The 21,444-nt window shown below is 49.2% G+C and overlaps 1 protein-coding gene across 6 annotated transcripts in view; it reads left to right on the top strand.

Moving 5' to 3' along the window:
* CUX1 (cut like homeobox 1) overlaps positions 1-21,444 on the top strand; it is a 348,569-nt gene that overhangs the window by 68,673 nt on the left and 258,452 nt on the right. For all 6 annotated transcript variants that reach the window (XM_043915056.1, XM_043915055.1, XM_043915053.1 and 3 more), the window contains one exon: positions 6,877-6,987. In XM_043915056.1, coding sequence (XP_043770991.1) covers positions 6,877-6,987 — 111 coding nt within the window. The remainder of the gene's footprint in view (positions 1-6,876; positions 6,988-21,444) is intronic.

Here is a 21,444-nt window from a genome sequence, read left to right as displayed (position 1 = left end):
TAGTAGTCCCTCAGTGTCAGCTCAGGTCCCTTATATAAAATGGTTTAGTATTTGCATATAACCTAAGGACATCCTCCCTTATACTTTAACCTTCTCTAAATTACTTACGCTACCTAATATGATGTAAATACTATGTAAATAGTTGTAAATACAATGCAAATAGTGTGTAAGTAGCTGCGGGCTTGTGGTGAATTCTAGTTTTGCTTTTTGGAACTTTTTTGGGATTCCCCACCCCCCCCCCAAATATTTTCGATTGCTTCTGAATTGAATCCCTGGGTGCAGAGTCCACAGTTCTGGAGGGCAGACCCCAGCCCCACGTGAAGCGAGCTCAGTCCTTCCCAGAGCTCATAGCCTATGGAGCACGCAGTGTTAAGCTAGCACCCAGGGAAACAAAGAATTACAAACCAGGGTCGCTGCCAGGAGGCACCAGTCAGGGGGCTCCATGCACACCTTCACACCTTCCAGAGGGACGAAGAGCATGAGGGGCAGGGAAGTGGCATTTGAGCTCCGACAGGTTCCTGGGAGCGCAGAGGGAGAGGGAACAACCTGTGCTGAGGGCCTGAGGGAAGGAGGGGCCCTGCCCTGTCGCTGCAGGAGGAAGGCCGGAGTGCAGGATGGGGCCCTGGTGGTCTCATCCAGGCCCCCTGGGAAGCCCCTGAGGGCTCACACAGGGGATGACGCATCCCCTTTCCTGCAGGGTGGGTGTGTGGGTGTGGGGGTCCCGATCACCTTACAGCTGTGTGCTGATTAACACCCGTGAAGGGACCAGGCACCTCGGTCTCCCGTTCAAAGACCCTCCTCGCAGCTCCCTGTTTACACGCTGGTTCCTCCTGCTGTCCTTCCTCTGGTGGCTCTGCTCCTCTCCCCTGTCCCTGTTTCCTGCACCGCCTGCCTTCTGTTGAGACCCTCCTGAGCTGTGTGCAGGTCCATCTTAATTCTGCAGAGAGTCCAGAGTCACTGTTCTTTCCCAGTGGGGCTTCCTGGGCAGGGGTGCTCACTGCCCGTCTTCGGTCTCAAGCACATGACACAGTCCTCCAACCAGAATTCAGATCTTTGTATCGCCCAGAGGTGAATCCAAGAGGGTGAGTGAGAAAGTGACAGGTAAGAGTTAGGTGTCAGAAGAAACACTTGGGAAATACGGGGTCAGACTTGGTTCTCTAGCTAGGCTTATGAAATAAGTGGAAAACATGAACATTTCCCTAGGGAGTTCTGCAAGTTTCTCCTTGAAACAGAGACCGTCCTCCATCCACATACCCATGAACAGAACAAAAAGCATTTCCTGCAGGACCACGTGGAGGGCTCTGCCGGGAATGAGGCATTCATAGGCCCTTATCAGTCCTTCAAAGCTCATGTCTCATTATAGGGGGAAAAAAATGAGATTTTAAAAGATAGATGTTTACTTTTTAGGAGCAGTCATTAACATTTACATGTTCAAAATGCTCCAAGTACAAAAGGGTAGTGGGTGAAAGGACCTCCCCAACCCGCTGAGGCCCCCACCCATTCACTTTCCTCTCCAGGATAAGGAATAGCACGGGGATCTCGTATATAAGCACACTGTGTGTGTGTTCCCACTCACAGTGGATCACGTCCTGGTCACTGTCTGTGACTTCTGATCGAGCACAGTGTGTCCACTCTGGCACCAGCCCCCTCTCAGCAGCCCTCTCACCACTTGGGTACCCAAGCCAACCTCTCCAGGGGGACCTGACCCGGGTCCTGCTTCTTCTGAGCCCCTATTCATGGTCTCTGTCAGCACTAGTCCCAACCATGGGTTGTGCTGGAGACTTAGTGAGCCCGGAGGAGGAGTAGGTGGAGGGTAATGGGAACTCAGGCCGTCCCATCCGCAAACCTTAGCTGAAATGGGTGTCTTTCATGAAAACCTGGAGCCCTTTCTTGCTGGCAGTGTGTCTTGCCTTATCTAGTGTCTCTGCCTGTTTTTGTTCTACGAGCCTGGTCCCATCTGTCTTGTTGCTCTTCCAGGCCAGCCTTGTCTCCTCCCCTGGACTGTGGGTACCCTGGAGCCCCCAGCCTAGTTGGGGATGGTGGTGGCACAGTGCATAATGGCCTGAAGTCAAGTACGTGGTTCTGAGAGAACCAAGAACTCCCCTTGATGGAGTACTCACCATGCCTCGAGGTGGAGGTGCATTCCCTTAGTGATCTCCCGGGAGGGCACATCATTTGACAAAACCACACAGGTTACAGCAGGGGTGGAGCCTAGAAGCAAAGCCAGGGTTCTCTGAAGAGTCTTCAGGTGTCCCCTGTAGGAGGCCAGGTAGTGGGTGATGGAAGGAGGCAGGTTGTGGGCTTGGGGCCTTCACCCTTAGAGCCAGAATGGCTTCCACTTGTCCTGTGATTCCATTGCAAGAAACGAAACAAAATGCTTGGAGGACTACTTGGTGCAGAAACCATGGCTGGCCCTCTCCTTTTGCACAAGTGCTCTCATTTTCTCTAGTAAAGCCACTGTAAAATCTACATAGGATTTGCTGTTGATTAGTTGACAGATAAGCCCTAAAGAAGCATCAGATGAACCAACTCTTTGGGTCAAAGTTAGCAATAGTGAAAAGACAATACTTTACTCTGATGCACTTGACTGGCATGTTTTCCCCACCAACCCTGGGGGAAAAGGGGGCCTGTGTGCCTCTATTCAGAGCACTGGCAGGCCTGGCCTGGGGGCTTCAGGGAGCGAGAAACTCACAAAAGTGGTGGCAGCATTGCAGGTACCCCCCAGTTTAAAACAGACAAACAACTGACACATCCACTTTGAAGGAGAGCAGTTCCAAACTGAAATTACTGACATTAAAATACGTGTTTTCTTGGAGAGAAACTTCCATGCAGAACTGCCCCGACCAGGGATTGAACCTGCACCGCCTGCAGTGTAAGGGCACTGGACCACCAGGGAAGGTCCGTCAGTTTCTTTTAAGTTACATGGTCACTTCTTATTTGTGTGTGTGTTTAATAAGTCTTTAATGCTTGGCTAAGAGGCTAGAGTTCAGGCAGAGAGAAACTTCCAGCGTTGGAAGCTCTGCCCTTTGAGGATCTGTTAGAAATGGAGGAAAAAAACATCCCAGTAGTCAGAGTCTGTGAGGAAAACAGGATTGCAGCCTCCACAGCTCTTGGGCCAGGTCCCCAGTTTCCTGGGTGAGGTGTCCAAAGCCAGGGGTCTTTCCCTGGACCTTGATGCCTCCTGACATTGGGCATCCCATGACGACTTTGAAAGGAAACTCCAGAATTTCTGCATCCAGTTGCCATCCTTGCAAGATGCTTTATCGGTACCATCAAGCTCTTTCGGCCGAGTTGGAAATACCGCTGATTAGAGCCCGTGGGTTTGCTGCCAACTTCCATCACCTGGGACTTGGGTCTGCAGTTGTTTCTGCAGAACAGTTCTGAGTAGTTCAGTGGGGATGCCCTCCCCTGCCCTCCCGTGGGAAAGTTGGGGCTTGACTGAGAGTGGTGTTTTAGGCGACCAGCCACCTCCTCCTCGTTCACAAGCCCCGAAACTGGCCCATGTGCAGCACGTTGTGTAAGAAACAGCTGTTGTTTTGACAAAGGAAGCGCTTGCCTCAGTTTTTGAATCACCAGTGTGAGTCAGGGGGTCATCTATTCCAGGACTCTGTCCCTGGGCAGGTGGACGCAGAGACCATGCACACTCATGTATGGGACGCAGCATGTAAAATATGTGCCTGTAATTACATGTGTGCATTTTTTTCACATTAGCAGTTTTGAAAACTATATATATATATATATATATATATATATATATATATATAATTAATATGTATTGCAGTTTTTCCAATCAGGTAATTTATGCATGTGGCAAAATAGCCGCAAGATACATGAAGAGCAGGTTGCCTTCTTCCCTTGGCCTCTCAGAGCCAAGCACAGTTTCAGGTTTATCTTTCTAGAGACAATTGAAGCGTATGTGACCATGTGTGTAGATACTCTTTTAAACAATGTGGCACTGTTTTGCACTTTGTTTTTTGTTTTTTTTTTTGGCTTCAATTTATTTTTTGGGGGGGGTGGTGGGCTGCAACAGGTCTTAGTTGTGTCATGTGGAATCTTTTGTTGTGACGCACAGACCCTCTAGTTGTGGCACACAGACTCTCTAGCTGTGGTGCACACACTCTCTAGCTGTGGCATACCAGAGCATGCAGGCTCAGTAGTTGTTCTGCAGCACACGGGATCTTAGTCCCCTGACCAGGTACTGAACCCTCATCCCCTGCATTGCAAGGTGAATTCTTAACCACTGGACCACCAGGGAAGTTCCTGCTTCAGTATATCTAAAATATCATTCCACCTTATATAGTACATATAGGAATTTTTTTCTTTTTTTTTTTTTTGGTTCTTTGTGAATTTTGAATGCCTTTCAGACGTGGAGACTCTCTGTGCTCCTTGTGACATGTGACCAGCGACTCAGGGGCTGAGGGTTGTGTACTTCAGGCCTCCACCCCCACCTCCCCGAAATATTAAATTCCCTTGATAATGCAACCTTGTATGTGTAGATAATAAAACAGTATTTGGCTTAGATTGACTAGCTGTCTCCTGTTTTTGTATTGTCCCCAGAGCCTTCTTACAAAGCCTTGATGTCATCCGGGGGACTCAGGGATCGAGAGCCTTGAACCTGAGCTGCCAAGCCCCGCGCGGCAGTGGAGGCTCGGGCCCTCCTCCTTGTTGTGCCAGTCTGTTTCCGTGGTGGCAGGTGGCCACCCTGGGTGCAATTTGGAGAGCCTGGTTGGTTTTTCACATGGGCCTGCTTGTGTCTGCACATGTGGGGAAGGGGTGTGGGCCCCCCTCCCCCAAGCATGGCCACCTACCAGCAGCAGGTCACCTCAGGTTCCCTGGCCTTGCCATCCCACGATAGGGGTGTGTTAATCTGCCTTCCGTCGAGTGACTGTTGCCAGGCTCAGCCTTCCTAAGGGGCACATCGGGGACCAAGGGGCCCAGAGGGGCCCCCAGACCATGTGTTCTTCTACTGTGCGCAAGGGAAGACGCACAGTAGAAGACGGGAAGGCAGGGTTGGGTCTGGGATCTCATAGTCACCCACGAGCCCCCGGCATCCAGCTCCTGGCGGCAGAAATCACCAGACGTCCTCCGCCTAGATGACAGCCCCCTCTCAGGAAGCAGGGTCTCCACTGAAGGCGCTTTGTTTTTCTCTTAAGTTTTCTGCATCTGTGTGTGATTGGAACCAAACATCAACTTTACTTTTTTTGTCATATTTCAATATTGGCCTTTCTTTTCCTCCCCCTTTCTTGAAATCTCCTTTTATAACTTCTGCTGCTGCTGCTTAAATATAGATGTCTTAGTCCTCCTCCTTACCAGATTGTTTATATTTTTGAGAAGCCTTCTGCTTATCTGCGACTGCTCTCTCCTCTGTCTCCATCCCCACGCTGGCACATTGGTTTTGGTTGCTCTTTTCTTCCCCTGCCTTCACTTGACTGGGATGTGTTTCAAATGTGGTCTATCAAAATGTGCAGTGTTTCCCTCTTTTCTGCAGTAGCTTTGACATCTGTTCTTGAAATCGAGCCCACGTTATTCTTTTGGACTTGCTTGCCCAAGATCTGCCGCGATGCCAGAAGCAGGGAAGGAAGGCGGGAGAGAGAGAGTGGTGTGGTGGTACCTCCCCCATCTCCTCGTAGTGCACCCCCACTTTAAAAACTGCCTGCCATTTCCAAGTTGACAGCACCCTAGATGTTTGTTCCAGCACTCTGCCACCCCGTCTGGCAGCGGCCCACCCCGCAGCGGAACGAATGAAGTGCTCGGCAGCAGGGGCTCACAGACGCCTTCGGTTACTTCCGCCAAAAAGGAAGCCGGGTGGGTGGCGGGCGGGGGAGGAAGGCTCTTGGCTTCCTGGGTGTCTGTGGATGGCTCTTCAGCTTGGTTTTTCCTCGCCATCCGTAGTACTGCTGGGCCTCGGGGCGATGGGCCGGGCCATGGAGAAGCCACTTGGAGCCACTGCTTGATCCTAAGCAGGATGTGTGTCTTTAGCAGCCGAAGCCACCCAGCACGAAAACGCGCCTCTCAGTGGCTTCGGGAACGTGTCCTCTCACTCCTGCTGTCCGCCCGGGACACCACCCTGGGCCCATCTGCTGCAGGCTTGTTTGACACACAGCCTCTTGGCAACTCGTCTCGGAGCTCCTGAGGCCAGGACACAGGCTCTCTGATGCTCTGAGTGTCGGTTTGTAGTGTGCGACAGAAGTCTTCTCATGGGGGACCCACTCCTGGTGGTTCTCAAGAGTCCCAGGGGCCAGTTAAAGAGTTGGAGGGTAACACTGTTTCCAGCTGCTTCACTTCCCAAGTCTACACAATGCTGGAAGTTGTTATTCTTGGGGCTCGCCTCTTAAGGTCCCTCTTGAGAATGACTAACAGGTCCTAAAACATGCCTATAGTTAACCCACTAAGTATTTGTTAAACAAAAGCAAATCAGATGTGACTGCAGAAGACTCCAGGCCCAGACTGTTGAAGGAGAGTCAGAAAGATGCCCCGAGTCGAGCAGCAGGACTAGGACCCAGGGATGTGGCAAGAAGAGGTGCTTGTTAAGAGCAGGAGCGAGCAACTCTGGGGAGGGATGGCATTTGGGCACTGGCCTGACTGGTTTTAGCAAAGCAGCATGCATCTGCATGTTGTGTTGTAGAAGCCGCCATTTGTGAGGTGTGTGTATGTACATAGCATGTCAAGTTGAGCAGGTTTGGGGCATGGACGGGGTGGTGGGACCGGATGGGAGCCCAGGCCTCTTCCCGCCGGTCCCCAGTCGCTCCTGAGCCACAAGGCAGTGATCCCTGGCACCACAGGCTCTTCCCCGGTGTCCTGGTCATGTGCAAATACGCTCTCCTCTATTCAGAGTGCAATTACAATCTGGTCTTCCCTTTTTGTTTCTCTTGACAGAGGGAACTCGATGCCACCGCAACAGTATTGGCAAACCGGCAAGATGAAAGCGAGCAGTCAAGAAAGCGGCTCATCGAGCAGAGCCGTGAGTTCAAGAAGAACACTCCAGAGGTGAGCGGCGTCTCTGTGCTGGGCTCGGGCTCTCTGAAGGAGGGTAGGGTCTTCCCATCCTAGGGTGCGTTCAGAAGACCAGCTATCTGCTGCTTCCTTTCGGCCGTCCTCAGCCCTAGTGGTGAGCCCCTTGTGTGGGCTGGGGACTGGATTAAACCCTAGCTGACTCTTGATGCAGATGCTGAACCAGCTGGGTGGCCAGGTCAGGCCCCCAGACCCTCTGTGCACACATCTGCAGGCAGAGCCCTGGAGGGGCACCTGAAGGCTTCATGCGTCTGAGGATGCAGTGTGCCGATGATGCTTCTTGCAAAACATTCTGTCTGGTCGGGCCTTTCAGGACCCTCTGTGTTTCCTGAAATAGGCTTTAAAGGGCACTGGAAATGTGCTCTTCTTGTGCTCTTTTTTTGGGAAGTATGTGTTCAGAGGACAGTGTTTAGAGTGGCTCGGGCAGCCTCTTCCTGCCCTGTTTTCTTGGTCCCTCTTTCCCTGAGTCTTTAACAAAGGATTCAGAAGATGAAAAAAAAAAAAAGGAGAGTTTTACAGACAGTCAAGCAGACCTGGGGATTGCTTTCTGGGAGCTTCTGCCAAATGAATCCGCAGTGGTTCTTGTGCCAGGGGCTTGCACCAGCCTCCTGCACCCCCCATGATAGGTGCTCAGAGCTCCAGCCCTGGCTCCCGCCACCCCCCACCCCCCCACCCCCCCGCAGGTTCTTCCAGGGAGGACAAAGGAACAGGCCTGGAGGAAAAGGTGATTTCTGGGAAGGATAGTCTAACTTTCATAATGGTCCCAAAAAATGATGTGTGACTTGAACTTTTTTTTTTTAAAGTGGACTGATTTTAAGTGTTTCAAAGGAACTTGCTATTTAAGGGAGTGTTACCATGAATCATATGGGGAAACAAATAATTAACCCTCAATTTTCAGAATAAATATTTCAGGAGGAAAATGTCTTGGTAGTCCAGTGGAAAGAAACAAGGGAGGAATGGCAGGACCACCTAAGGATTTTACGTTTTAGACCCACTGCTTGTTCTGTCTACCCTCCCCCTGCCCTGAGATGTGTGTCTTCAGTATTGTCTTGGACCAGACACATGGGTCAGTAATTTAGGCCTGGGAGGTTGCCACCCTCCTTGCGGCTGGGGAGTGCCGGCTGGCAATAGGGAGAAGGGACTGGTGGTCTCCACGTCTCACCTCTTTGTGACAGTAAAGGCAAGAGGGGAGAAAGCCGCTGAGCAACCGGCCACCTTCCTCCTCTCAGAATGTTCAGAGCAGGCCTTCCTGAAAGGTCTCACTGTGGGGTTCCTCATGCTCTGGTCTTTGACTTTGTTTCCCTAGACCCACCCCGGGCAGGTGTGTCTCTCCAGCCACACTCGGCATTGATCAAACAACTAGCTGTCCCCACTGTCCTGTGTTCTCACTGCCCTTCCCTTGGTGACCATATATCCAGGGTGGTCTTCGGAAACCTGAAAGAGAAGGGCAAGGTCATGTTTCCGAGGCCTCAGTCACCAGTAGGTAGATATAATCCATCCTACGATGAAGTGCCTCAAAGAGAACTAGATTCCTGGATGTTCCTCTCAAGTCCCAGGGTCCCGCCAGCTGAAGGTGGTGCCCACTGAGGAAGGGTGTGTCCCCTTCCAGCCACCTTGGGCCCACCACTTGCTTAATAAACGTTGACTGGACTGAATGGGTCCCATCCCTCCACTGGCACATAAACAGGCCTCATCCTGCAGGGACCGGCCGCTGGCTCCCTCAGCTTGGATTAAATTCCACGCCAGTAGCTGGCCTCAAACTTTGCGTTTTATCTCCTAATCCCTCCCAGTAAATAGGAGAGGCTTGGGGTGGAGCAGCCTGGTGGGGAAAAGCTGTCTGGGGCATTGCCTTCCAGTGCGTGTTTTGTTTGTTTGTATATTCTTGATCTTTTTTTTAAATTTGTTTTTATTTTTATTGGGCTGTAGGATATAAGTTGGGAAACATCTCTGCAAGTTATGTCAGGGCATGGTTTTAGACAGTGTCTTCCGCGGAGAGGGGGACGCAGAACACCTCCTGGAAGGGGGGACACTGCCGTCCTGCATGTCCCCGGCTCTGCCAGGTGATCCGGCTGGTGCTCACTCGGGCTTCTCCTGTTATGATAAGGAGACCTCGCTGTAGCACAGATTACCAAGACATGTGGAAGACAGCCGTGCAGAATCTTCTGTAGATTTGGAAACCTCTTAAGGCTGCAGTGCAGGGTGGGGGTGGGTAACTTCGGCGAGGAGTACACAGAGAGGGATTCTTGGGGGTTCTATGGTGTGAGGGGTGTGGAGGCATGTGGAGGGCTCTGATGAGCGCGGGGCCTAGGACCCAGATCAGACAGTGGGTTGTCACCTTGTCTGGGGCTTCAGTGTAGAGGAGCCTGACTTGTCTCTGACATCAGTTATTTCTTCTGATTATTCAACAACGGAGGGCAGATTAACACTTAGTGTCGAGGGAACACTTCTAGAACTCAGATGTGTGAAGATGAAGGTTGCTTAGAACTTTATTCTCAGGGGTTAAAAAAAAATGTTGGCTTGTTGGTAGGGAGGGCATCTGTGGGTTTGGACACAAACCAGTATCCTCACGCCTCACACAGTCAGCTGAGGCGGGACTGGCCAGCGGGGCAGAGCCAGGGCCAGTGATCTTGCCGGACTTTTGCCAAGTGGATTGATTATTGGTGAAAACCTTGATGTTCCTCTTTGTTCCAGGAAAGCAGAAACGGTTCTCCAAGGGTCCTTTGAATGTCTGGTGGGTCTAACCGGCAGACGCAAGCTCCAGTGGGGAGTCAAGTGAATGAGGTTATCCCCTGGCAGGGAGTTTGTGTTTTCCTGGACTGGTGCTGCCCACGGGCAACTGGGAAAGCTCAGGGCCCAGGGTGGGGTTGGGCTGGAGGTGGGGGGCCCGTGGGACAAGCCAGGAGCATGAAGGCGCCACGGAGGCCAGAGCCCTGAAGATTTTTTTGTTGAGCATGAAGTTCTTTCAGTTTCAGTTTTATGTCATTAGATGAATACATTGCTAGTCAATTAATATCATTGCTTCTGTCTTTTTAAACCCAAAATTGTAGTTAATCTGAAGGAGATAACATTACTCTGCATATTAAGTTTCATGCCTTTCTTTGACTCAAAAAAAAGAGCCCCGTTTGAAGAAAAACGTTGTTTTAAATTTGAATTTTGTGACTAAACATCTATTCCCTGTTGAGTTAATGATTGATAACTGAATGTCCAAGACTGAGGGTATTTCTAGGTTGGATCACTTTCTCTATTTATCAGTGCAGGTGACTTACTGGCTGGTGTCATTGGGCAAATGACTTAACCTCCGAAAATCTCAGTTGCATCATCTATAAAAGGTGTAATGGCAGGGGCCAGATCATAGGGGGTGTGTGTGTGTGTGTGGTGTGTGTGTGTGTGTAGTACATAGTATGTGTGTGGTATATATTGTGTGTGTCTGTGGCATGTAGTGTGTGTGTGCAGAGCTTCACACAGGCCCAGCACCAACAGTTCGGTTCGTGTTTGTTGTGGGCATTAATTTGGAGCACACATTACCAAACACATGAGATGCAGCTCCTCGAAGTCAGCTCCAAGAACTTAAAAAAGAATCCACAACAAATAAAGGTAGTTTTCACCCAAAATGTTCCAAAAGTTGGTTTGTAATAACAGTTAATCACTTTATAAATATTTTCCAGCACCTTCCACGTGCCAGATGGTTTGGCTCTGGGGATAAGATCCTCTCCCTGTTCTTAGAAACTTCCTTATATTCTCACCAAGGAGGTACACCATCCTAATAAGGCACCTTAAGTGTAGCATGGTGTCTGGAATCATCTAAATGCAGACTTTCCCCCAGAAACACTGAGCTCAGTGGGGGCTAGTTCTGAGCCGCCTGTGTCACAGTGATGCCTACTGTAGGTGAACAAGGTTGCTTTTTGAGGCTTGGTTCTCAACCTTTGAAGCAATGGTGAATGTTAAGGGCCACTGCCCCCCCCCCCACCCCACCCCGAGAAATGCACACGTTTGCACAGTTTCTCCTGGACCCCCTGAAACTCACTGGGGAGCCCCTGGCTTAGAGCTTGGCTGCAGGGCAGGTGCTGGTTGTCTCAGTGGTCTCAGCCACTGTGCTGGGAGCTCTGTATGTGTCCCCTCTTCATGTTCCTCCTAATTGTGCCCAAGCTGGGGGCAGGAGGATGAAAGACGGGGGTGGGGGCTGCATGAGAGATGAATGCTGAGGCTTCGGCTGCTGGGCAGAGGCCACTGTGCTCTGGCCTCTGGGCTGGGTGCTGGAGAACAAGAAGTGGGTGGAGGAACTGGGCCACCCCCACTGATGAGGGTCCCCGCAGTCTGGCAGCCGGGCCAGGAGCCTCTGTGCTGGTGACACGTTCTTCCTGTCTGAGACTGGTGAAGAGCGTGGCTGGGCTGGAGACGGCTTTCTCGGAGTTCTTGAAGCCTCATGCTGTTAGAACTGTGGGTTCAGTGCAGGCCAAACCCCATGCCCTTTGCTCTTCTGTTGATTCCATCCGAGCCAAGGTGCAGGCCAGGATTACCTCTGTTGTCTCTGAGTTGATAAACCTAATGGCAGGTTAGATGACCAGGGATGTGGAAGGCCCTGACCGGAACCCACCTGGAACACCAGGCTGACTTCTTATTCCTGGAAACTGAGTTTCTTCCCATGGTAGTTGGGGACCAAGAGGGGGCAACATTGCTAGGGTTTCATGATTCTACCTAGGAATTGCTTTTTTCCCGTTTTCCCATTTGGTTAAATTTTAAGTTTGCTCCTGGGACCAACATTTGTCTTGACAAGGATCTTACCGCTGCTGCTCGGCCAAGCTGGGACTTGAACGCAGGCCACCGGCTCCCCGAGTCAGTGCTTTTAACTGCCGCACCAGGCTGCCTCGCCGATGGGCAGAGCATCCAGAGCGGTGCTAGCCCACAGAGCCCAGTCACAGGACATTTTCAGGGGGTGCCATCCCAGCTCACTGGCTGCAGCTGTTTGAATGTGGTGCTCGACTATCAGAAGAAGGGTCTCCAGTGGAAGACTTGGTTCCAGGCAGAGGACAGAGATGGGTTTTGTTTTGTTGCCTTCTTCTCAACAATAGAGGAACTATCTTCTATGGGGAGGAAGAAAGGAAAGCCTCAGACTCGAGATGCCACAATTTTATCATAAAACCATCTTTGGGCCTTGTTCTGTCCTGGCAGAGTGTCCAGCTCCTACCCCAGACCTGTCAGACTTTGGTATTAATCTGTGTTTTCTATATCTCTTCTGTGAGGTTTAAAACTGACCTGCAGTTCAGGAGCTCTCCTCGGGCATTTTCCTGCCCTGATGTATTTTGCCAGAACATTTCTTGCTGTCTTGAGCCTTAATCCTCATGACACCTGGTCCACCAGGCTGACATCTCTCCTGCTCAAGTGCACCTGGCCCCTTTCTCTTGTCATCATATCTGTCACTCCTGTCGTCAGGGACAGAGCTCATCCCCCACCCTGACCAGGGCATACCTTCCCGGGATCATCACCAACACTGACCACCCTGGATCCCTTGCCATCCCCACCAGGGAAGGTGACCCTGGGCCTGACGCCAGCCACAGCCCCACAGCCCCAAGCCCTGCCTCCCAGGTCGGCAGGCCCGGCTTCACGAAGGGAATGTTCTCTTTCCTGCTTACATAACCGCCTGTTCACGAGTGTTCATTTCCTGAGTGCCAGAATCGTAAGTTGCCCTCTCTGTCTCCGGCCAGAGTGTTCTCCTGATTTTTTTTTTTTTTTTACATTCTTGGGAAACCGTTATAGAAATATCAGGACCCGTCTTGAGATATGACTCCGCAAGAAATCTCGCCAGATGGCTGAAATGAACTAGGTTTGTGGATTTCTCCCCAGCTCTGACAAGTGGGGGCAGGGCAAGGGTACCTACTTGCGGAAAGTCCTCGGTCACCTTTCCATCGATCGGACTCCTTCTCAGTGAGATGTGAAGTTGTGTGCCCCCACCTGCGGAGGTGAGGGGGACAAGGAACAGGAAGTCACTGCAACTTTGTGACTCCTTTCGAGCTCCCTGTGAGAGGAGTCGGCAGGCTGGAGGAGGGAGGGGGCAGTAATATATAGTTGTGGCCTGGGCCCAAATGCATTTAGTCACTGCCTCTACAGCCTTTATATAGACACTGCAGGGAGTGACTCAGCCTGGAAAAAGAGAGTCACTTAAAAATAAAGTTGCGACTCAGATGGACACATCCTGCACAGGCTGCCCAAGACAACGTGGCTCAGGCTTGGTGAGAAACCCGGGGGGCACCTTTATCCGGCGTATCCCTGCGGGGGTCCCAAGGTGAGGATGGCCATTACAGCTGCATCGTGGAGTTGGCGTGAGGATTAAATGAGTTCACGTAAGACTCCTGATTTTTAAACTCTGAGGGTTCAGACATTTTTCGCTGAAGTGGACACGCTTGCATGTGAGCAGTGACTGAATTCCTAGCTCTCCTCTTGCATTTGGCAAATGGACTGACCGTGGAGGCCTGTGTTGCTTTCGTTGTTTGCGTCCGTCCTCATGAGGATTAAAAGCCAGCACACGTGGGGGACTGGAGACATTTTCCTCGTGTATCATTGCACACGGGCATGGGTTCATTGAAGACCCCCTGCACTGATCTGACCGATTGTGGCTTTAAAGAGGAGGACCAACCAGACACGCACCGGGGACACGGGCCTCTCAAGGAGGGCAGTGATGGGAAGGAGGTCTGTAAGCCTGAAGACCAGGGAGGTGCAGATGGACACCCCCAGTGTCCCACAGACTGCTCACACTGGGGGTCTAGGAATCTAGATGCACCCCTCTGCTGAGCCTGCAGCTGTGGTACATTTGCTTGCTCCCACTTCCGAAGGGCACGGGCCTGCAGGTCAGAGCTGTGCTTCCATCCCTTGTGTATATTTAGCTGTGCACCTTGAATACTGTGGATGCTGAATGGTCATATTTATAGCATTCATTTAGGAATCTTTTTTTTAGAAAACAGAAATAAAATATTAAAAAACATCAGCTACAGGGCACTACAAGATTCGTTTCTCAAACAGGCAGATAAAATTTCATTTAACACTTCAATTTTATTGTGTGTGTGTGCAGAGTTTTTTTTTTTTAATTTCAAGAAATGCCTTTCTTTGGCAAGTTCTCAAAATGTTAAACATAGAATTACCCTATGACCCAGCATTTCCACTCCTAGATATACATCCAAAAGACCTAAAAACACGTCCTCACAAAAGCTTTGTGTCCACTCAAAAAAATGTTGATAGCAGCGTTATTCAAAATAGACAAAAAGTAGAAGCAACTCACATGTCCATCAAGAACTGAATCAATAAATGAAGTGTGATACACCCACACAATGGACTATCATCCAGCAGAGGAATAAGGTGTTACCACATTCATGAACTTGGAAACATTTTGCTCAGTAAAAGAAGCCAGACACAAAATGATGGCATGTATGTGAAATGTCCATAATAGGCAAATCCATAGACTCAGACAGTAGATGAGGGTGGTCAGGAGGATGGGGAGTGACTGCTGGAGCTTATGGGGGTTTTTGGCGGGATGATGAAAGGGTTCAGGAATTAGGTAGTAGTGATGGTTGCACAAGTTTGTGAGTGTGCCAGACACCACTGAACTGTACACTTTAAAAGGGTAATCCTTGTGGTATGTGAATTATATCTCAATTACGATTTTCTTAATGACTTTCTTTGTGGGATGTGGGAAATCCCTGCACAGGTGGTCTGTTCGCTTGTTTGCTCTCATCCTCTGAAGCAATTCCCCCACATCAAAGGATCCCGTGGATTTCGTTTTGGCAGTAGCCAACCTGGTTTGGAAAAGGCCACTCTGATATTTGGCCCAATTATAAAGCCCAAATAATCAACTTGGATGCTTAACTGTTCTAGAATCACCCACTGTTAAGTTATAAGAAGACTTTAACTAGAAAAAGTTTAAACAGTAAAAGTGAACTTGTAACTGTTACCAATTAAATTCTTGAGGCCCATTTATCAGCCTGAGACGTTATTTTCTAGTTTCTTTTGGGTCACGTTATTCCCCCTCATTCCAGAGAGACCCTGCAGCATCCTCCCAAGACACGGGGGAGGCCTACTCTAGAGCAGAGGGCTCAGCTCAGGCTCAGACAGCTGGAGCAAGTTTAGTTCTTGCTCCAGCATTCAGTAGCATTGAGATAGAAGCTTATCCTTAGTTCCTCCATATGCAATAATATATCCTGCCTACTTCAAGAGGTCATATTAAGGAACATGTAAGATTCCTGGAAAGTAAATGGCCAGTCCTGTGCCAGACTGGAGTGGCTAGTCAGTAAACAGTGACTGGGGTATTCAGGCCGAGTGACCTTGACCAAGATCACCAAAATGTTCAGGGACCCAGATTCCATACTTATAAAGGGAACTGACAGTATTCCAGCTGCTGGGCAGGTGGAAATGAATTCAGTTGTAAGGGACATATAGTAAGTGCTCAGTACACACTTTTCCTCCTGTTTCCTCCCTTCTTTCCTTCCTCCTACAAGCAGTTCTGAGGCCTTTCCTGGAGCCAGGGGCCATCCGAGGTTCTGAGATACGGCAGACACCAAGAAAAGGTTCCAGCTTGTGTGGGGCGCAGGCAGGCAGTGACCATGTAAACAAATGACACACAGGATAATTTCAGGACAACATGGCAATGAGTGTGGAGGAATGAAGGATCTTCAGGGAATAGGGCAGTTTCATGAATTCAAAAAATGAAAAATGACCCTTTGCACCTCTCCCTGTTACCCTTGCTGACTTTAGACAGGCTGTTTAGCTGTGGGGGAGGGGTCCCTGTAATTTATTTATTTCAGCCTGATGGCCTCTGTTTGCTCGTATCACTCAGTGACTTTGAGACACCAGATTCAGTCCCTCTGCTTCCTAAGACCAGGGAGCTTTTCCATCCGGACGTCAGAAAGTTGGGTTGGTAAACATTTGAGTTGGAGGGAAGCCTTGTTCTGTTTGACTGCCTTTGGCCCAGAACAATGAATTCTTAGGTTATCAATGAAGAGTTAATCGCTTGGCCTGTGTTGGTGACGCAGTGTGCGAGCAGAACTGCTCATGGAGCCCTGACCTGGGGCCATGCGGTGGCGTCTGCAGAGCCCCCCGGCCACGCTTGCCTCCTCGGGGCGGCCTGACCCGACTCCCTTGCTGCAGCGTTGCAGGGCTGGCGTTCCCTTTCCTTCCTGAGCCTGTGCGCCGCTTCCTTCATCCGTCTAGCAGTTTTCAAAGGGCTATTTTAAGCCCAACAGACAGATTCTCTGAGAGTTTAATAACCATCAGAAGGAAAAGGCTGTAATTAGATGCATGTGGCATGGAAGTTTAGTCGAGACCACGCTGAATTGTACAACCTCCGAGCCTCCATTTTCTCATCCAAAAAATGGGAGTGATGACAAGTCTTGCAGAATTATTACGAGTCAGACAAAACGCTGTAAGTGGTCCAGAGGAACCTTGGCAAATAGTGAGAGCTCAATAAATGGCCTGTTGAGTGTAGGTTATAAAAATCTAATCTTTTGAAAGAAGAAATAGTGTTCACAAGTGTATTTTAAAGCTATAAACAAACTGTACTTTTTTTTTTTTTGGCTGCACCATGTGGCATGCAGGATCCCAGTTCCTCGACCAGGGGTCAAACCCAAGCCCCCTGCAGTGGAAGCACAGAGTCTTCACCACTGAACAGCCAGGGAATTTCTCCCCTTCCCCCAATCCCCCAAGACTCTTAAAGCGTTAAGTAGACCTACAGGCCTATAAGTTATAGACCTAGTTTCTAGGGCAGACTTGAATAGATTCATAAAATTAAAATACGTGCCTTCCCTGTGTGTCTAGATGGTCATTTTATCTCCCTTTGCATTTTCCTGTTCATGGAGTGGAAATATTTGCCCTGGACTCTGTCTCTGGGAGTTCTGCTTTGGGAGCAGCCCACAGCTTGTCTTTCTGGTCAGCATCCTCTACCGAAGTACGTGTTAGGTAGAGAATGACATTCTCCACCTAGGTATAGATAGCCTGGGTATAGAAAGGAGCTCACAGCCTCTTCTCAATAAACATCCTTGTCCTGTGCAGTTTGTTAGGAATGATGTCTAAATGGGAAAGCCTGAAAAATTTGGTTGAAATTGTGATGAGCTGTTATTTATCAATGTTTATTGAGTACTTACTAACAGTGAAGCATTATGCTAAATGCATCACAGTCACTCAAGAAGGCGGGTGTCTTTAGTGCCACTTTTCAGAGTATCAGCCACCTGCCTCCCAGGCAGATGATTCCCGGGAACCATGTCATAACCACTGTGTCAAACCGTCTCCTTTTAGCTTCCAGAAGTCGATTTTTAGTTAGTTAATTGTAAGCTGTTTCTCTTCTATTAGTTAAGACAACAACTAACATATATCTAGAGAGAAAGAGTATTGCTCTGAAGTGACATACTCACGTAAAGGTCATTGTGTGTGCTGGGAGTGAGTTTTGTGTGGTTAATACCCAGGGAAGAGCAGTTAGGCTGAAATCTGGCTTTTACTTGAAAATGCTTATGGGTATTATAACCCGAAGCACAGGAAAATTTCCCCTTCTGTTTTCAGATTCTTGTCAGTCAAGAAAGAGACAATCAGATGACAAATCCCCCTGACCCTGAGATCTGTTGTCTTAGGTTTTTCTTGCTTTGTCCAGGGGGTGATGGCCATCGAGCAACAAGGATTGAACCTGGGTTTCCTGCATTGCAGGCAGATTCTTTACCATTTGAGCCACCAGGGAAACCCAACGCATAGGAATGGTCAGGGTTAATCATTGAGCACTGATTTGTTTTTTGGCCGTACCACTCAGCATTCCAGATCCCAGTTCCTCAAGCAGGGGTCAAACCTGAGTCCCCTGCAGTGGAAGCACAGAGTCTCAACCACCAGGAAAGTCCTGAATGCTGATTATTGACTGCTGTCAGCTCTTGGTTTTAACCTGAAAATGTGAATTGCAGAAAAAGTAATTTACAAGGAGCATTACATCAGCCTACCATGCAGAGTGTAATCATTTTGTGTGTAGTCCAGTGTTTTAACAGGAAGATAATATGGTATCATTAATACAGTTAAGGAATGCTGTATTTGGAATCAGGACACTTAGATCCTGACTGTGGTTCCACCACTGACTGGGTTTGAGGGCTGAACAGGCTGGTTCCCAGCTGGGCTGCCTCTGTTGCTCGATGGCCATGCAGCGGGGCCAAGACCCAAGGGCCCTGGAGCTGGGCCGGCTCTTTCCCGCTCTGGCTCACTCCTGTTCATCCTCAGTGGACCCAAGACTTCTGGGCTGTCCCTTCTTCTCAGTGGATCACCTGCCTTACCTCTTGGGGATTTTCTATTAAGAGTTAATTCTTCATAGCAGCGGATCAACAAGGTGATCTCATTTTATGTGGGATGGCATGTACCGGGGCCACTCTGTTTTGAGGGCTCTGGTCACTTTAGGGACACAGCAGGAAGAGCTCATAATAATGCCTAATACTTACTGAGCACTTACTGTGTACCAAGCACTGTTCTAAAGACATTTAACAGTGAAAATGAAAGTTGCTCAGTTGTGTCCAACTCTTTGTGACCCCATGGACTATAGAGTCCATGGAATTCTCCAGGCCAGAACACTGGAGTGGATAGCCTTTCCCTTCGTCAGGGGATCTTCCCAACCCAGGGAGTGAACCCAGGTTCTCTCACATCGCAGGTGGATTCTTTACCCGCTGAGCCACCAGGGAAGCCCAAGAATACTGGAGTGGGTAGCGTATTCCTTCTCCAGCAGATCTTCCCAACCCAGGAATCGAACTGGGGTCTCCTGCATTGCAGGTGGATTCTTTACCAACTGAGCTCTCAGGGAAGCCCAGTACTCACAGGATCGCTGTGAAAATAGGTACAGTGTTTCTCTCCACTTCAAAGAGAGGGCAGCTGAGCCCCTTAGAGGAGGAGGAGGTCCTGTAGGGCGTCACAGCTCAAAAGCAGAGAAGCTGGCTAGAGGTTGGGAATGCAGGCCTGCTCCTGGCAGGTTTGAGCAGCCCCTTGGGGTGGGATGGGCCCCCCAGCCGCCTCCCCCACCCCACACAGTCCCCTGCCTCCCTAACAGCCAGACTCCCCAGCACAGTTCAGGGAGGGAGTAGCGACTGGACTGCTTCACCTGTGGGTAATTCACATCCTGGGCCACTTCAGCTGCAGGACCCGCCCTTGGTGTTTCCTACTTCACATTTGAAGTCACTGTTTTAGTTCTGAAGTCCAGCTGGGGCCCCAATTTAAGCCCACATTTATTCATTCATTCACTGACTCTCCTGCTGCCAAGAGCATCTGTAGTCAAGTACCCTGAGACTGGACAGTTAGTGCCAGCTGGGCTCTTCCTGGGGAACCCCCAGCCTTGGGGAGGGGGGACGACCTCAGCTCCTCACACCTCCCACTCCACCTTCAACACTGTGCCACAAGAACGGTGCATTTGTAAGGTACTGGGTCCATTTTAACCCTGCAAACGTTTTGAATCAAACAGAACTTGGCACACGAATCTTCTTCCAAGAAGTCCTTGTGTGAGGGAATAGCCCTCGGGCAGAAAGGTTCGGGAAGTATGACCGCCTTGGCCTCCTCTGGGCCCCACTCAGAGGCCTCACACAGGGTTGTACCTGCGTGACATAGTCCTCATATAATCAAAGCCGTGTAACCAGGCTTATTTTTTCTTAATAGGAAGTATTTCTGGCATACCCCAAAGCATAAAAACAGAACACATAGTCCTATGCCCTTTGTGATGACTGGCAAGATGTTAATGTTTTGTCCATTTGCTTCTGATTCCTTTTTTTTTTTTAAGGGAAATAAGCTGTTACATATGCAGCCAAAATCCCACCTCCGTGCCTTCCCTCTCCTTTGCTCCTGAGATATAAGCTCATCCTGAAGCTGATGTTTCACCACCATACGCTTTTCACACTCACAGCAATGTTTATGCATGCATGAATAACCATAAACAATAGATATTGTTTTATATCTACATCTATTTTACTATTTATGCACATGGAAGGCAAGTGGTATCTTGCAATGTCTGTATATATCCTCTGACACCTGGCCTCTTTAAACATTTATTCCACTGTGTGCATGAATCACAGAAGATGGGTCCATTGCCCTCCTGAGATGACACATGGATTCTTCATTGTCGTTGACACTCATTATTATACCTGTCCTGGGGAGGGGGTTCAGGAGTTCCCCAGGGTGGACCCCCAAAAGCATGGTCTCTGATCACAGCTTGGCCAGGTGGGTGGGTGTAGCCTCAGTGGCTACATGCTATCACCCTGCAAAGCCCCCAGTAGCTGTTCTGGCCATGCCCTCAGTGGATTTTGCTGTATTTCCTTATTTCTAATGAGGGAGAACATCCTCTTGTACGATGACTGGCTTATACAGTTTCCTCTTTTGCATCTCAACTGCTTGTATCTTTTACCCATTTTCCCACTAGGCTGTTGGCTGTTTTCCTGCCAACTTGTAGGAAATTTTTATATCCGAAATCTGGATCCTCGTTGTTTGCATACATGGCTGCTCTCACCTCCCAGGACATGGCCTATCTTTTCACTATGTTTATGTTGTCCTTGGTCACCTGGAAGATTTTAATTTTAACGCAGGTGACATCTCCTCCCCACCATCCCCCCCACCTAGTCTTTGATGTAAAATTTGGTTATTTGAATCTTATTTCAGAAACTCTCCCTTTACTGATGTCATAAAAATAGTCTCTTGTGTTTTCCTTCAATAGATCTTTGGTTTTGTGTTTTACATCAGGCCTGTATGTAGAGCATCGTGTGGACGGTGACTCGATGAGGCTCTGATTTTATCTCGGTCCATTGAGGGCCCCTCGACCCAGAACCATTTACCATGGAGTCCACCTCTCCCCAGGATTAACTTTGCCACCTCTGCCAGGTACCACACCTGCCTCCAGGCCCCAAAGCTGCCCAATCCCACACTGTCTGGATGAGTATTACTGTATTACTATCATAATTATTTCCACACTGTTACTAAGTCTTGATATCTAGCAAAGGAACATCCTCTTGGTTCTTCAAAACCATCTGGACTGTGCTTCTGTATGACTTTTATTTGGTGTCATTTGAAAAATTCTGTTGGGATTTTTATTGCAAAAGCAATGAATTTGTAGATTAATCTGGAGAGACTTTATAAGGTGTTTCAAGTTTGGATGGAATGACTCTGGATCTTATTCCTAGGTGGGTTTCATTCCATGCTTGACTCCAGGGATCCATGAAAACCACACTGTTAACTTACTCCGGTTCCTAGTGTGGATACAAAATAGTCAACATTGAAGGATTGATCATTGTAGTCTGGAGCCAGGCATAAAAATAAACCCCACTCTGTTATCATAGGTGGCTGTGATTAAGATCAGGGGAAAGGTCGGCTGTGGGTCCCCTCACATTGACAGTTTCCTTCAGAAGATTAAGTGGTTCTTCATTTTTGGCCCAGGTCATCAGTAGCTTAAAGCCATTACTG

Source organism: Cervus elaphus, chromosome 10 (genome assembly GCF_910594005.1).
Source record: "Cervus elaphus chromosome 10, mCerEla1.1, whole genome shotgun sequence".
Taxonomy (NCBI): Eukaryota; Metazoa; Chordata; class Mammalia; order Artiodactyla; family Cervidae; genus Cervus; species Cervus elaphus.
The sequence above is the reverse complement of the archived record's forward strand: the minus strand, read 5'-3'. Positions and strand labels throughout refer to the sequence as shown.